At 41.7% G+C, this 16,907-nt stretch overlaps 1 protein-coding gene across 1 annotated transcript in view; it reads right to left on the bottom strand.

The window, feature by feature from the left end:
* The window catches only part of UNC79 (unc-79 homolog, NALCN channel complex subunit), a 770,017-nt gene that overhangs the window by 425,556 nt on the left and 327,554 nt on the right, over positions 1 to 16,907 (bottom strand). Inside the window, exon 28 of the mRNA XM_069208227.1 lies at positions 14,016 to 14,302. Coding sequence (XP_069064328.1) covers positions 14,016 to 14,302 — 287 coding nt within the window. The remainder of the gene's footprint in view (positions 1 to 14,015; positions 14,303 to 16,907) is intronic.

Here is a 16,907-nt window from a genome sequence, read left to right as displayed (position 1 = left end):
CTCGGCAGGAAAACCTGCTGAGTTCAGAGTTGGCGGTCTACAAAAGACTGCCAGCACATTGAAGACCCCGCTGGCCACATTATGAATATTCAGCTGGACCGGCGGGTGGAAACAGTGATTCCGCCAGCTGGCCCAGCTGAATGCAGGGCCTGTACATTGACACTGGCTACACATGGAGCCGGCGGCAAAGTAGCAGTGCGGCAGGTGCAGTAGCACACGTCGCGCATATCACTGCCCCTAAATCGGGCAGTGACATCCGTGACAGAATGTTCCTCCAGCTGAGTTCCTGCGTATGCTTGGGGTTGTGGTGAGGGCCAGTTGGGCGGAGTGGAGGTGTCTGATGGGCGTGTGGAAGGTAAGTGGGTGGTTGAGGTATGCGGGTCTAATATTGAGGAGGACCTTGTATGCATGCATGAGGATCTTAAAGGTGATTCTTTTGTTTGATCTGGAGCCAGTGAAGGTCTCTCAGGTGACAGGAAATATGGTCGCAGAAGAGGATGTCCAAGATGGCCTGGCTGAGGCCAATCTTTATCTAAATAAAACAAGACCAAAATGACAAAAATCCAACATAAACAAGCAAAGATATGAATTTTAAATTAAAAAAGAGTCCTAATCCATAGAAATCAATGGATGCTTAGTTTTAACACAAAGTACCTTGCATGCGTCAAAATAAAGCTGCACGGGTGAGCGCGTGTCGGAAAAGTAAGTGATGCATTGATTTGTGACTTGCAAGTGAGGATATGCATTGATTCTTCTCCAGCCAGGTAGGCAATGCATTGTTTCTCTCTGCTGCAGAAAAGCAATGCGTCAATTTTGGGATGGGTAGCCTCCGATCTGTGCAGGTTTCCTGTGGTTTTGAAGCCCAGCAATGATGCATGCAAAATCCTGACGCACGATGGTGAAGAACTGCGCTGCACGGGTGATACGTAGATTTCAGCAGCCACAAGAGGGTGTTGTGTCGATTTTCCAGCCACGATGCAGGTGCTGCATTGATTTTTCTCCCACTTGGCTCTGGTGAGTGGATTTCAGCCTTAGTTCCACAAGCTTCTCCTTTCAAGGGCCCAAGGACTGTATAGGGCACCACTTGGCAGGCTAGGAGTCTCAGCAAGAGAGTCCAGGTGCTGGCAGAGGGAGACTTTGATGGCCCAGAGACTTCAAAACAGGGCACAAGCTCAGTCCAAGCCCTTGGAGACACTTCACAAGAAGGAAAACACAGCAAAGTTCAGTCTTTGTTCTCTCTAAGGTCGAAGCAGCAACTGCATGGCAACCCAGCAAAGCACACTCACAGGCAAAGAGGCAGTAATCCTCCTCCAGCTCTTCAGCTCTTCTCCTTGGCAGAGGTTCCTCCTGATCCAGAAGTAATCTGAAAGTCTGGGGTTTTGGGTCCACTACTTATACCCATTTCTGCCTTTGAAGTAGGCAAACTTCAAAGGAAAGCCTCTGGGCTCAACAACAAACCAGAGGGTTGCAGACTGCATTGGGTGAGGACAGGCACAGCCCTTTCACTCTGGCCTAGGAGGCTCATCAGGATATGCAAGCCACTCCTCAGCTCCCTTTGTGTCACTGTCGACAGGGAATTCACAAACAGCCCAACTGTCAGTCTGAGCAAGACGTGGATTCCACAAGCAGGCAGAGGCACTGAATGGTTAAGCAAGAAAATTTCCACTTTCTGAAAGTGGTAATTTCAAACTGACAATCTAAAAACCAACTTTAACAAAAGATGTATTTTTAAATTGTGAGTTCAGAGACCCCAAACTCTACATCTCAATCTGTTCCCAAGGGGAAACTACACTGAAAAGATATTTAAAGGTAGTCCCCATGTTATCCTACGGGAGAGAAAGGCCTTACAATAGTGAAAAACAAATTTGGCAGTATTTCACTATCAAGACATGTAAAAAACACCTGTACATGTTCTATCTTTTATATACACTGCACCCTGTCTATGGGGCTACCTAGGGTCTACCTTAGGGGTGACATCCATGTAGTAAAAGGGAAGGTTTAGGCCTGGCAAGTGGGTACACTTGCCAGGTCAAACTGGTAAAGCAAAACTGCCCACACACACTACAGTGGGAGGTCTGAGGCATGTTTACAGGGCTACTCATGTGGGTGGCACAACTGGTGTTGCAGGACCACTAGTAGCATTTGACTTACAGGCCCAGCCCCCTCTGTGCACCTTCGTAGGGACTTAGCAGTAAATTAAATATGCCAATCATGGATAAACCAATCACCAATACAATTTAGACAGAGACCATATGCACTTTAGCACTGGTTAGCATTGGTAAAATGCCCTGAGTCCTACAGCCAGCAAGAACTGGTCAGAAAAAATAAGAGGAAGGAGGCAAAACGTTTGGGATGACCTTGCAAAAAGGGCCAAGTCCAACAGTGGCTTTTGCAGTGGGTGCTCGAAAGTGTTCATTTCACTTGAATTTTGGTGTGGTACAAATGTTCTATATATAAAGTGCTGTAATGTGTGATGTTAGCCTGGATTTCTCATTCTTTCCCTTACGGTCCATAACTGGCCCGTTAGACACTGTACTGTTTTTAGTATGGATGACCTTGAATCTGATTTCAGAGATGAAATGTCAGCCAGGTTTCTTTGTCAGTTTATTAACTTTTGAGAGCAGGAATGAGTAATCCCAGCCGAGGTTTTACCTCACATATGTCTGTCCATCAGTAGCAATATGTTGAGCGGAATACGTGTATTCACCCTGACTGTTTTTCTTGTGCTGGTGTGCTATGCCTGGGTGTCTTGTTCGTTCTTCATAATCATTATCTGGAGAGTTGTAGTGTGCACAGCAAAGGTGCCTGTCAGTAGTGGTATGTTGAGCTATGAAGTGTGCAGTCTGGAAGTCTTGCTTGAACATCAGTATATGTATGTCCTGATAGCAACTTATGGGGCTGAGATCTGAGGAACTGATTTCTGCTGTCTGTGCCCTAATCTACTTCTCATCTTATCTGCCATAAGGAGCTGGGCTTAACCTATCTGAGTGATCGTATTTAATCTCGACCTCCTTTATTATAGTTACTTAGCTGAAAAACAGAAAAGCCCTCACTCACAAGGGACATAATTAACAATTTATTTTCTTGTGACAGAGTTCTCTCCATTCCTTGGTTTGCTTATGTGAAAAACTCATTTGAATGGAACTCAACTCTTTTTTTTATTGTGTAGCTCACATTCTCAGTGGTAGCAAGCAAGTGCAAGCTTTATTAAAAGATCAGGCACAAGCAAATAGGTTAAGTGTAGAAAAATCAAAGTCAACTGACACGGCCCATTTACACCTAAGCCCTGAGAATGCTCCTACCAGTTATCTGTTGAATATCAGGGGGAGCAGAGAACAGTTGTTACTGTTCTATTTTCAGAGCAGACACAAATAAAACCTTTCTCTGCTTCCTATTTAGTTGTCAGATTAACCTTGATTTTTGCCCAAGTAATTATGTTTTCAGCCAGTTGATGTTACATTCTACCTTTTTTGTGGTTTTTAGAAAAGATTTACCAAAATGTTTTTAGTCCCTCTTATGAAATCTAGAACCTTTCGGTATTGTATCAAAGCCTGCAATGATGAGAATTGTTTTTATGTAAGCTCTTTCCTTCATGCAGCAGTGCGATCTGGGGACACAATGCACTTGAAATAAATTTGCTTCTACATGTTTGTACTTTCTATATTTTTAATATTTCTGCATATTTTCAATCTGATGTCTATTGTGTATTTTATTTGCATGTTGTTTGCCAAAGGATGGAGCTTCAAAGATGTATATGCACAATTGTCTTTCTTCCTTATCACACTTTTGCACCTGCATGACATATTCATGAAAATGTAAAAGAGAAGATGGATATGCATGCCAATTCTTCTTTTTAATGCATTTGTCACTTTTATGGTTGTTTTGCAACTAAATAAAGGGCCCAATTTAGAACTGGGCGGATGGGTTACTCCATCACAACAGTTGACCATTCTATCCTATGGGATTCAGATTTCAGCAGATGAGATATCTGTCAATGCTGTGACAGAGTAACCCACCCTCCCAGTTCTAAATCAGGCCCATAGTTTCTTGATTCTGATTCTGATTCTATATGTGTACATATTCAAGCCTTGTATAGGAATTGTAAGAAATTGGGTCTCTAGCTGGCAGAGGTATGCACCCTGCCCAAGTAGAGACCACAATCCTAGTCAAGGTAAGTCACAACACAACCTAAATTATCCTGTGCTCACACTCTGGTAGCTTGGCACAGAACAGGCAGGCTTAACTTAGAAGTGCAAAACACAAACAGTAACAGTGAAAACACCGCAAAAAGTACTCCACAGCAGTTTACAAAAATAGATAATATTATCTGAATAAAATAACACCAAATTGACAAACATCCAATATGCACAAGCCAAGATATCACTTTTTAAAGGTTTAGATGAGTCTCAATACTTAAGAATCAGTGGTTATATCCTTTTAACACACAATACCTGGGATGCATAAAAAATAACAACGTTGAGGGCCGCAGGGGAGGAGAAGTGTTGAAATGCAAAGCGATATGTCAATTTTTCTGGCATGGCAAAGGCGATGCATTGTTTCTTTCCATGCTATAAGGTGATGCATCACTTTTGGGTGGTTATCAGTCCTTTGTGCTAGGGCAGGCCACTGGCCTTTGAAGTATAAAAGAGACCCCCTCCACCTAACCTGCCAGGAAGACCCATAAGCATGCAGATGAATGCAGATGCAGATTAGTGTCCTGTCTTTATGGCTATCTGGGTGGCATGACAAGGGAAGCTGTCAACCAGCACAGACCATATGTGGTTTGGAGACAGGCTGTAAGGCACAGAGAACAATAATTGCAGAGAAATGCCTACTTTCTAGAAGTGGCATTACTAAAATAGTATTGTAGAATCCAATTTCACCAGTAAATAGGATTTCTCACTTCCATTCCAACCATAACAAACATGACAAGTCTATTCCTCTCAGATTAGAATGTGCCACTTAAAAGCATATATGGGAATTTCTAATGCTGGCCTATGAAAGGTGCAGGCTTCACAGCAGTGAAAAACGACTTTGGGAGTTTTTCACTACCAGGACATCTAAAACGTTTAAGTACATGTTGTGCCTTTTACTTACATAGCACCTTGCCCTGTGGGTTACCTATGGCCTACTCTAGGGGTGACTTATATGTACAAAAAGGAGGAATTAAGGCTTAGCAGTTTTAAATGCCAGGTTGAAGTGACAGTAAAACTGCACACACAGGCCTTGCAATGGCAGAACTGAGACATGGGTAAAGGGCAACTTAGGTGGGTGGCACAATCAAAGCTGCTGGCCCACTAGTAGCATTTAATATACAGGCCCCAGGCACACGTATTGCACTTTACAAGGGACTTACAGGTAAATTAAATATGCCAGTTGGGGTAAGAGCCAATGTTATCATGTTTAGGGGAGAGAGCACAATCACTTTAGCGCTGGTCAGCAGTGGTAGAGTCCTAAAACCAGCAAAAATGATGGAGGCAGGCAAAAAAGCTAGGGAAAGACAACCCTAAGGCTGTAAGGTCTAATAGCAATTACACACATATTCCTTCTCTCCACTCTCTGGGCCTGATTTAGGGTTTGGCAGAGGGGCTATTCTGTCACAAATATTACAGATATCCTGTCTGCCATAATACAAGTTCCATAGGCTATAAAGCAATTGTAATACAGCAGTTGAGATATCGGTCAAGTTTATGAAGGAGTAAACCCCTCCGTCAAACTCTAAATCAGGCCTTCTGTATCCTCCCATCACCCAAAACTTTCTGTCTACTATGAATTCTTAAACATGCTTTTGTGGCCCACCCCACTAACAAGCACACATGTCCACCACTCTCAATAACATCTCACATATTTCCTTTAGTAATCAACTTCAATTGATCTACCCCTATTCAGACCACTAAAGTAAATTAATGAGAACTCAAGATCACAAACTGAACAACTTATTTACTAGGAAAAGGAAGCACAGATTACTAACATTTTACATATTTACCCACTGACCGTGGGTTCGAGAGTAGCAAGCCGGTAGTAAGCGCTATACAGTATAAATACAATTATATTTCAGCATGGCGAATACAAATTCTTTCCAGGCAAAATTCAACAGTACCTGCAGTAAATGTTTTCCTTTTTAGCAGTTACGTTTAGGTGTGACTTGTAGGTTCTTCCTCTCCTCTGCAGAAGGCGTAAGGTTTACCAAATTGTGCAAAAGGAACAGTGAAAAAAACAAACCTCGATTTCCGTGAAAAATACTTTGGGATCTATACACAAGTTCATGTTGCAGTGTGTAAAAGAGTACAACTAAAAATGACTATGCAGGTTTACTGTTCTGGGTTTGGATGTTTCGGGAGCTGATTTACAACAGCATGTTAGAGTACGTAAATATTACTCTCATTACTAATTCTGTACTCTTACATGGTTTTCTGAATCGACTATTTCCTCTGCACACTGAACACAGATCCCACTGGCTGAAAATGCAACATGTGATGTCTTACATTAGAATAAAATATATCTGTGTAGCATACCCCCATTCCCGAATTCATCCGAAATGCTGTAGAAGCCAGAGTCCAAGAATGTCTATAGGTTTTCAACACTATGATTATTGAGGTTCACCTCATGGGGTCCCTACAGTCTATCTTTGAATGTTTGTGAAAAAGCCCCATTATGAAATATAAACTGGGTCGAAGTAACTTGGATAAGTTCATTTCTAAAACTTTGTAAGGGCTCCAGACACGTACGTGTTGAGGTTTGCAATAACAGGAGGACAGTTTGTACAAATGAAAATCAGCTCACATAAACATGATATATCAAATACAGATGTTGACTATTTATTTAATGCTAATCAAAACATTAAAACCTCTTTTTAATGCGTATCACACCTATGATCAAACATTGTGAAAACTCACAAACAATATTCAAAGCTCTTAAATTCTACTGTGGTTGGCCCTTCCTAATGGATCCCTCTACTAAAAAAAGGGATAATTGTTGCAAAAACAGGGTGGTTACACTTATTGTGAAAACTCACAACATTACAAAGCAGTGACAGACATGCAAAGATTTTCCTGTTCCATGCATATTGTCAATCATTAACCGAAATGAGGATTTGGGACAGACTGATCAGTCATATTGATTACTGTAAGAAATTAGGCTACTGGTTGAGGCGGTTAAAACCCCACTCAAGTAGCAACCACAATTCATGCCAGGCTGAAGTCACAAGCAAACCCCAAATTAACTGGTGCTCAACCCTCTGGTAGCTTGACACAGAGCAGTCACACTTGACTTAGAGGCATTGAGCCACACTTCAAACAATAATAAAATGAAAACACGCCACAAAAAGAATCCCACACCAATTTAGAAAAACAAAGTAGACCAAAACGACCAAGATGCAATCAGTAGAACCACAGATATGCAAGTTTAAAGATTGTAGTGGAAACAGCACCAAAATGAACGAAGAGCCAACTGTGCTTATCTGGTCACATCATACCAGGACAAAGTCACTAGATTAGGTCGGCCACAATGGAGCATAAGTGCTATGGGGACCTATTTAGGCCTGCTGAATAGAGTACCTTAAAGTATCTTAAATCCAGATTGTGGAGCATTGCGAAGTGCGGCGTACAAGGGAATGTGTCGGTTCGGGAGACCTATTCGGGTGGAATGCAAGAACATACATTGTTATAAAACTGCCGTCAACAAGAGATTTACGATGAGAAAGCCTGAATCTTTGAAGCTTCGCACAGTGGCGGTTGCAATGCAGGTTGCAAGGTCAATGCAGAGTCCTTACACTGGGAGAATCTTTGCAACAGAGTTGATGAGTCAGTTCTGCACAGGGATACGGTACACAACAGGGGAGATGCATCGGTTTTGCTGGATCTTCAGATGGGCTGGCAGGGTACCTTGAGGCCCACTTTCAAGGGTTCAAGACTGGGGTGGCACCACCTGGCAGGGTAGAACTCACAGTTGTAGAGTCCAGGTGCTGATTACAAGAGAATAGCCCTTGGATTAACTCTGGTGACCCTAGGTTCAGGTTGCAGGCCCAGTTCTTCTGTCACAGGCAAGAGGGCAGTAGGCAGCAGGTCAGCACTGTAGGCAACAGTCCTTCAGGGAAGCAGTGCAGCAGAGTTGCAGTTCTTTCAGCAGCACAGCAGTCTTTTTTCCTTGCAGAGTCTTGCACTGGTTCAGTATTGTACTGAAGAGTTGGGGTCTGAGGTCCAATACTTATACCCAGTTCTGCCTTTGAAGTAGGGGAAGCTTCTAGAGGTTTCCCGTTGAAGTCCACATGTGTCTTGCCTTCCTGTCCCTGACTAACTACAGGGGGTATGAAACTCTTTGTGTGGAGGTAGAACACAGCCCATTCAAGTGCACCTAGGGCTGTGGCCAGCTCCTCCCTCCCATTCTGCCACCGATGGCCATCCTAGCAAACCTAAGCTCTCTGTTGAGTGTGGCTGTCTAGGAGGCATACAGAAAGCCCAACTGTCAACTACACCCAGCACCATGACCCAGAGATAGGCCGTAGGCACCAAATGGCTAAAACATGAAAAGGCCAAATTTCTAAAAGTCAAATTTTCAAAACTGTAATTTAAAATCTGACCGCACAATAACAGAGGATTTTTCATCACAAATCCAAAGACACCAAACATGAACTGGTTACCAATTCCCATTTGGAAATTATACTTATAAAATGTAAAAAGATAACTTCCAATGCTATTTTATGGGAGAGGTGGGCATTGAAGTAGTGAAAACAAATGTTAGAGTTTTTTACTACCAGGATGTGTAAAACACATAAGTACAGGTCCAACATTTTAAATACAATGCACCCTTCCCTCTGGAATGTACAGGGTCTAGAGTAGGGGTGGCTTACATGCATTAAAAAGGAAGGTTTGAGCCTGGTAAAAGGTTTAATTTGCTAGGTCAAAATGGCAGTTTAAAACTGCACACACACGCTGCAATGGTAGGCCTTAGACATGTTTAAAGAACTACTTAAGTAAGTGGCACAATAAGTGCTGCAGCACACTTGTAGCATTTAATTTACAAGCCTTGGGTACTTTTAATACCACTTTACTAGGGACTTGAAAGTACATTAAATATGCCATTTGGGGATAAAACAATGTTACCATGTTTTAAGGAGTAACCACATGCACTTTAGCACTGGTTAGCAGTGGTAAAGTGTACAGAGACCTAAGGCCAGCAGAAATGGAGGATGAAGGCAAAATGTTTGGGGGAAGACCACCCTAAGGCTGGCAGGTCTAATAATTATGCACTACAATGCACAAAATACAAGTCTCCCATATTCAAGATATAACAGAATTTTAAATTAATCTAATTTGTCAGAGTGCTTAACTATCTAGCAAAATCATTTGCTGCTCAGTTGGATCACAGAACAACTCAAACAATGTGGTGGCTAAGACAATGCTATTGTGTATTTCATTGTAGCGATTAAGTTTATGGACACCAGCAAGCATATTTAATATGTATTTGCTTAGAATGTCACAGAAACTGTGTTTCAGGTTCACTAATACTAGAAGCCTGCCAGTCAAACTGTATGTGTCCTTGGTGTAAAAATTATTCATACTAGCAGAAGGAAATTATTTGTGGTGCTAGGCTACAAGATGTTTTGGAGCCTCTCCCACATCTTGCAAATTGCAACCATTCCTCCCATCATATTTTGTGTATTTGATGTACCACACTGAGGGGAAAGAGCTTTCCCACATGTTCACTGTGCCACTGGAGCCAGGCTAAACTTAACTGAATGAGGGTGGAATCGTATTTGGGAACACCTGGCCTGGCACTTCGGGCTGGACTATCCCTACTAGTGAAGGGTCAAGGCTGATTTGAATATGGCTGGGTCAAAGCCGATGTGGCCTGGTGGGCAAAAGAACAATGGGTTGAAATGCTACCTCCAGTAATTGTCAGTGGTTAGAAAAATTGCAAGAACTCCTCCCAACACTTTTCATGTGCTTGAGAAATCACCTTAAGATGCAAGGGTATGCTAAATACATGTGTCCCATGCTCACAGTGTCACTGGAACCAACCCACACCTGATTGCAAAGACCCAATCAGGGTGAAATTGGTCTTAGGTTGCTTGTGTTCCAGTCTGAGGACCTGACTGGACTGTTCCTATTGGAGCAGGACCAAGACTGATTTGCATATGCTGGGTCCAAACTGAGGTGGCATGGTGGGCAAAAGAATTATGGGTTGGAACGCTACCTGAGCAATTACCAGTGGCAAGATAACTTGCAAGCATTTTCCTATCACCTTTTATGTGTTTTATGACTCTACAGTGTTTGCCATTCTTAGCAACCCATATATATCTTAGGAAGATCCCTACCCAGGTTTTACTAATGAGTATCCCCATCAGTGGTTGAGCTAAGGGTCACAAAGAGCTGCTATCTCTTCTATGCTTCAGACATCCCCATATTTATTTCAGGGTATATTTTCTCCAGAAAGGTAGGGGGATATGGTATAGCCATGAACTGGATGAAAGTCTGCTACAACACACAAAAGGAAAACATTGAAAAGCTTGTGCTCAGAAAGTTACAGAGGAGGTAGCAGCAAGGGAAAATAAAAAATAGAGAGTCAGTTATAAAGTAAATTATGAAGGAGATCTGGGAACAAGTACACAAAGGGTTTTTTGACAGTCAAGTTGGCAAACGGCAAAGTAGGGAGCTGTGATTTATTAGAAATTATCATTGCATTGCACTGCATCCCATTAGCAAATGGTGATATGTTTCAGTGCCGTAAAATGTACCAAAGGTGTTGCATCAATTAGCATGAATACCTTTTTTCGTCAGTAAAAGTATTGGCCATATTGATTTGTTTTCCTATAGTTAATGGCTGTGCATGACCCCCACGAGTTAATCAGCAGTCATGGAGACGTAGAACGGAATACCTGCTAATTGGCAAGAGCATTCAGGCTCACTTGGCAAGGCAGTTGAGATGCTCTACAATGTCCCTCATTATGGAAGGTTTTTGTCCAGGACAGGCCTTTTTTCAGCAGGCAGTTTCCAGTGCGATACTTACACCCTTCGGCCTGTTATTTTACAACACCATATGTCAGCAATAGACTTCACAGTGGAAATCTTTCCAGGACTTGGTACGTGTATCCAACAGTGTAAAAAGCAATGGTTGATCCATAGCTTAACAATACTCAGACTTCAGGAGAGAAAATTTTATCTTTGTCTCTTTACAAGAACTGAGCACTTTTATTTTAGGAATACCTTATTGTGTTGCTCCACTCTAGAAGTGAGCAAATCGTGCAAACGATGATGAAGACAAAGGGATTGATTTAGAGTTTGGTAGGCAGGTTACTTAGTGGATCACCACTGAGCCATTAATGGAACCGGAGGACCATTGATTTAAGCAAATCTTATGATTTGAACTTCAAAACAATGCACAAAAATACAAAAACAAGTGTTAGAAATGGGGTCTTTGGTTGGCAGTCAGGTTACCCCCATCCAAGCAAGGACCTTCACTCTAGTCAGGGTAAACGAGAATCACCCTCAGTTAAACATTGATCACCCCCTTCATAGCTTGGCACGAGCAGGCAGGCTTAACCTCAGAAGCAATGTGTGAAGTGTTTGTACCAACACACACAGTAACTCAGTGAAAATGCTACAGAATGTCACAAGACAGGTTTACAAAAATAGGTAATAAATATCTAAACCAAACAAGACCAAAACAACAAAAATTCAACATACACAAGTCAAGATATGTTTTTTAAAAGAATAAGAGTCTTAGTCCTTAGAAAACAGGTGAGTGTGCGTCGAAAAAGGCCAGTGATGCATCGATTTCTCACCTGCAAGCGAGAACGTGCGCCATTCCTCCTTCGGCCAGGTCAGCGTGTATCATTTCTTATCTCCCACTAGAGATCGATGCGTTGATCCAGATGGGCACCTCAGGTCCAGGCAGGCTTTGCATTGATTTTCCGTGCCCAGTAATGTTGCATTGAAATCCAGTCGCACAGTGTCAAGAAACCGCGCTGTAGTGGGGCTTGCGTCCTTAACAGCGGGTGTTGTGCATCATTTCTCCAGCTGTGTTGCGTTGATCTTCCAGTTGCGATGCAGGTGGAGCGTTGATTTTAGCCGTGAGGCCGGCGGACCATCGTTTAGCAGCCGCGAGGTGGGTGGTGCGTCAAAAGTTTCCCTGCACAGCAGTTTTTTCATGGATTTTCAGTTCTTAGCACCAGCTTCACATCTCAAGGGCCCACGGACTGGATAGGGCACCACTTGGCAGGACAGGAGTCTCAGCAGAGACTGGCATGGGAAGTCTTTGATGGCCCTGAGACTTCAACAACAGGAGGCAAGCTCAGTTCAAGCCCTTAGAGAATCTTCTCAAGCAGGAATGCACCTCAAAGTCCAGTCTTTGTCCCCTCTCACAGGCAGAAGCAGCAACTGCGGGATAGCCCAACAAAGCACATTCACAGGCAGGGGTAGCACTTCTCCTCAGCTCTTCAGCTCTTCTCCTTGGCAGAGGTTCCTCTTGAAGCCAGAAGTTTATCAAATTTTCAGGAGTTTTCGGGTGTCTTCTTATACCCCTTTCTACATTTGAAGTAGGCCTACTTCAAAGAGAAGCCTCTGTTGTTTTCAGGATCCTACCTTGTCCAGGCCAGGCACCCAATACACACCAGGAAGTTGGAGGCTGCATTGTGTGAGGGAATGCACAGCCCTTACAGGTGAAAGTGACCACTCCTGCTCTCCCCTCAGCCCAGGTGGCCCATCAGGATATGCAGGCTACACCCCAACTCCCTTTGGGTCACTGTCTAGAGGAGAGGTGCAAACAGCCCAGCTGTCAAACTGACCCAGACAGGGAATCCACAAACAAGCAGAGTCACAGAATGGTTTAAGCATGAAAATGCCTACTTTCTAAAACTAGCATTTTCAAATACACAATCTAAAAACAAACTTTACTAAAAGATGTATTTTTAAATTGCGAGCTCAGAGACCCTAAACTTCCTATTTCTATCTACTCCCAAAGGGAGTCTGAGCTTTAATATTATTTAAAGGCAGACCCCATGTTAACCTATGAGAGAGATAGGCCTTGCACAGTGAAAACCGAATATGGCAGTATTTCACTGCCAGGACATATAACACACATTAGTATATGTCCTACCTTAAACATACACTGCACCCTGCCTATGGGGCTACCTAGGGTCTACCTTAGGGGTGCCTTACATGTAAGAAAAGGGAAGGTTTTCAGCCTGGCAAGTGGGTACACTTGCCAAGTTGAATTGGCGGTTTAAAACTGCACACACGGACACTGCAGTGGCAGGTCTGAGCCATGTTTACAGGGCTACTTATGTGGGTTGCACAACCGGTGCTGCAGGCCCACAAGTAGCATTTGATTTACATGCCCTGAGCACCTCTAGTGCACTGTACTAGGGACTTACTAGTAAATGAAATATGCCAATCATGGAAAGCCAATTACACATACATTTTACATAGGAGCACTTGCCCTTTAGCACTGGATAGCAGTGGTAAAGAACCCCGAGTATAAAAAACAGCAATAACAGAGTCCAGCACACATCAACAACCTGGGAAACAGAGGCAAAACGTTAGGGGAGACCACACCAAGGATGCCAAGTCTAACAACAAGTATACACCACATAATTTCTAAAATATCACAATTAAATACAGAAAACGTTTTCACATTTTCAATTTTGCTTTTTTTTTTGTATATACAATATTACATTTAATGTATAATTTTTTATATTATTTGATTTTGTAAATCAGTCACGGTCCCCCTGAGTAGGCCCTGCAGACCTCCAGGGGTCCTAGCACCACAGGTTAAGAACCACTGCATTAGGGTATAATGCACTTCTAATAAGGAGTACAGGGCATCTGTCCATCAAGCTCTAAATCAGACCCAAAATTAATTAATCTACAACAAAAATGTGTTATTTGATTCAAAATATTAAAAAATTTGAAAAATTTAATAACATTAATAAAAGATATATTTCAACAGCTTCAAATAGTACTTTTAAATTACAGAGGCAATGGCAAATGTTAATATATGCGTTGATTTGTGCTTACTTGAGCTACTCCAGCAATAAATGCATTGAAGCATGTTGAGACACGCATTTTTTGGGGTGCAATCATGAAGCATCCTTCCTGCTGATCGTAACCAAGTAGCACATACAAATGGCGTTTGACTGTGTTGAAAGCTTTTGCGCTGCTAATGTCGGCCTCTGCGCTGCTCTGGTCCTTTGCCATAAACTTCATCAAGACCATGATTAGTTGGTGAACAGTCTGGTGATCAATCCCAGCATCCTCCGGCAGAAGGTCTTTTATCATGTTATCATCTTCTGGGGATTGCTGACCTATGATTACAAAATTTTTTGTTATTTGTCTGTTTTAATGAGGGGACAAAAATGTTTTGATGGACAGAAGATATATTTTGGCTGTTGAAGTTTAAATAGTGCTTAACCATCAAACAACTAACATTCCTATGCCATGTAATAATTATGTCATATTGTCTAACAGAGTTAATGTCACTGCAGCATGGGGATTATTGGCCAAGCTTCTATAAAAAATATTATTGGCAACAAAGTTAATTCCATCCGGATGTCCTAATTAAGGAGAGTGCTGAGTCCACGTTGTCCTTGATTCAAACCAATGTCAGCCTTAGTTTGACCTTCCCTGCATACCTCTTTGGCCAGAGGTACAAAGCATTTTTGTAGTTTACGACTGCAAAAATACTTTTTGGAAGGTATTGAACCCATTTTAGGACACAGTAACTGTTTTTTCTAACTCCTAAAATGGATTAAGAAAAGGATAAGGAATCCCTATTTGGTAGGAGCATATTGTAGGAGTCCCTTCCAAACAGTGTTTTCTGCTCATTTGTATCAATGATTTATAGCTGTAATAGCAGTCATAAAGTATTGAACCGGTACCAGCCACCCAAGGCGGGGAACTAACCCATTAGCAAAACGGAAGGGTTCCCTTTGAGACCACCTTTCCCTTTGCGAATAGTTTAAAAAAGGTCTGTTGCCACCCCTCAAACAAATTTTAAAAATAAGTCATCTTTTCCTTTTAAACACAGTCCCATTTCCTTCATGGGAAATAGATTGCATTAAAAATGTTTACTTTATTAAAAGGCAATCACAGACAAACAAGTTGCTACTTACCTCATGAATCTTAAAGAGGTAGGTCAGATTACAAATTGTGACCCTTCAGAAAAATATTTATTAGTTGCAAAAATACTGGTCTCAAATTGCAACCAGTAATTGTGCAACCAGTAAGCAGCACATCTGGCCCCTTGACCTTGAAATTAGGCTTAGTGTTTCTACTACTAAAAAACTGTCTTTCTGGATGTTTTAAATCCAGCTCATTTCAAATTTCCAATTTATTCTGTGCTAAGTAAACTCTTTCGACTACTCTCATGCTGTGTATGGATCACCATATTGCAACAAGTGGCAATGATATTTTGAAGAGTTTGGGGGCCCCGGGCAAGAAATATTTTGGGGGCCACTATTCGTAATAACATTGAATTTTAATATTATTTTTTGCTAATTCAAGCCCTATGTTGCCTAACAATATTGAGTGATGCGTTAAACACTGAAATACAGAAATACACAGTAAGTTAAAAAGAAATGTAACTATCCCAGTGGCCCCCTTGGGCAGTGATGGCCCTGAGTACTAGCCCACTTTGTCCATGCCTTAAAATGTATTTACTATGTAGATCTGTCTTATAATAGGCACAGCTTGAAGTCAGCTTATGATTTCACCAACACTGACCCAGGCATAGGAATCTGATAGTATCAATAGACTTAAAAAATCTGCCACCCTATGTCAGCCTAGTAATTTGGTAACACTGAGGCAGTCATGGAACTCTAACAGCACTGAATCTGTTCTTGAGAACCTGTCACATTTAGGGATCATATGACATGAATCATTTATAGAGACAGAATTAGTTATCCTTGGGGATACTAAAGCACTGAGCTAACATTTAGTGCCAATCAGTACTGAGTCTGCCTTGGGGTTTATATTGCCCCAATTTCAGCATTTGAGATTCCACGTAAGTATTAGTATAATAATATTTAGGAAAGTAATAATGTACCTACAGTTTTTGATGTTGCTCAATACATAGCCTCCTATGACTATAGTTTTTAACCTGTGGTCACGGCCCCCTATGGGTCCACTAAACCTACTCAGGGGGCCCATGGCTGCTTAGAAAATTAAATATTAACAGATTAATAAAGTTTATATAAATGAAGAAGCAAAATGTACAATTCAACATTTTAACACGTTCTGTAAATATGAAGGAATTTGAAATTGGAAGATAGAAAGGTAATTAATATCCTCGGTTTGAATGGTGGGAGCAGTGCATGTGAATCAAACAGAATATAGCATAAACAATGAGTGGCTTCAAATGAAATTAGAAAATTTCCAACCTTCTTATCAAAACTTTGATTTTATATTTGTTTGTAAATTAAATATAATGTTTTGTCATTTGTGTATATGTTTGATGAATGCCTATATCAGTTGGGTATTTTTTGCAGTTCAAATCAGTGAAAGTGCATACATTGGGGGGGTTCCAAGATTCTGGTAAAGACTCAGTGGGACATCAGGGATTCCATCAAGATATCCGTGGGGGGGTCCCTAGGTTTCCAGTAATGATGACATAGGGAGCCACAGACATCAAAAGGTTAAGAACCTCTGTCCTGTGACACACTGTGGCTATCCTGTCCTGCCTATTTGGTTCCAAGTGTTTATGGAGTCTCTTGCCCAGCTTTGGTGGCCTTAGGCTCATGTATCTAATATAATACACAGGGTTGTGCTAAGTATTCATTTAGCACAGTGGGTTAAAAAGGCTTTTGAGATCCTTCAGGTTTATTGTTAACTATTGCTTTTGGCACATATTTCACATTGTTATGTAACTTTTGTATTGACACTCCTTCCTACAATGTTGAACGATCTAAGAAA

This window comes from Pleurodeles waltl, chromosome 9 (assembly GCF_031143425.1).
Source record: "Pleurodeles waltl isolate 20211129_DDA chromosome 9, aPleWal1.hap1.20221129, whole genome shotgun sequence".
NCBI lineage: Eukaryota > Metazoa > Chordata > Amphibia > Caudata > Salamandridae > Pleurodeles > Pleurodeles waltl.
The sequence above is the reverse complement of the archived record's forward strand: the minus strand, read 5'-3'. Positions and strand labels throughout refer to the sequence as shown.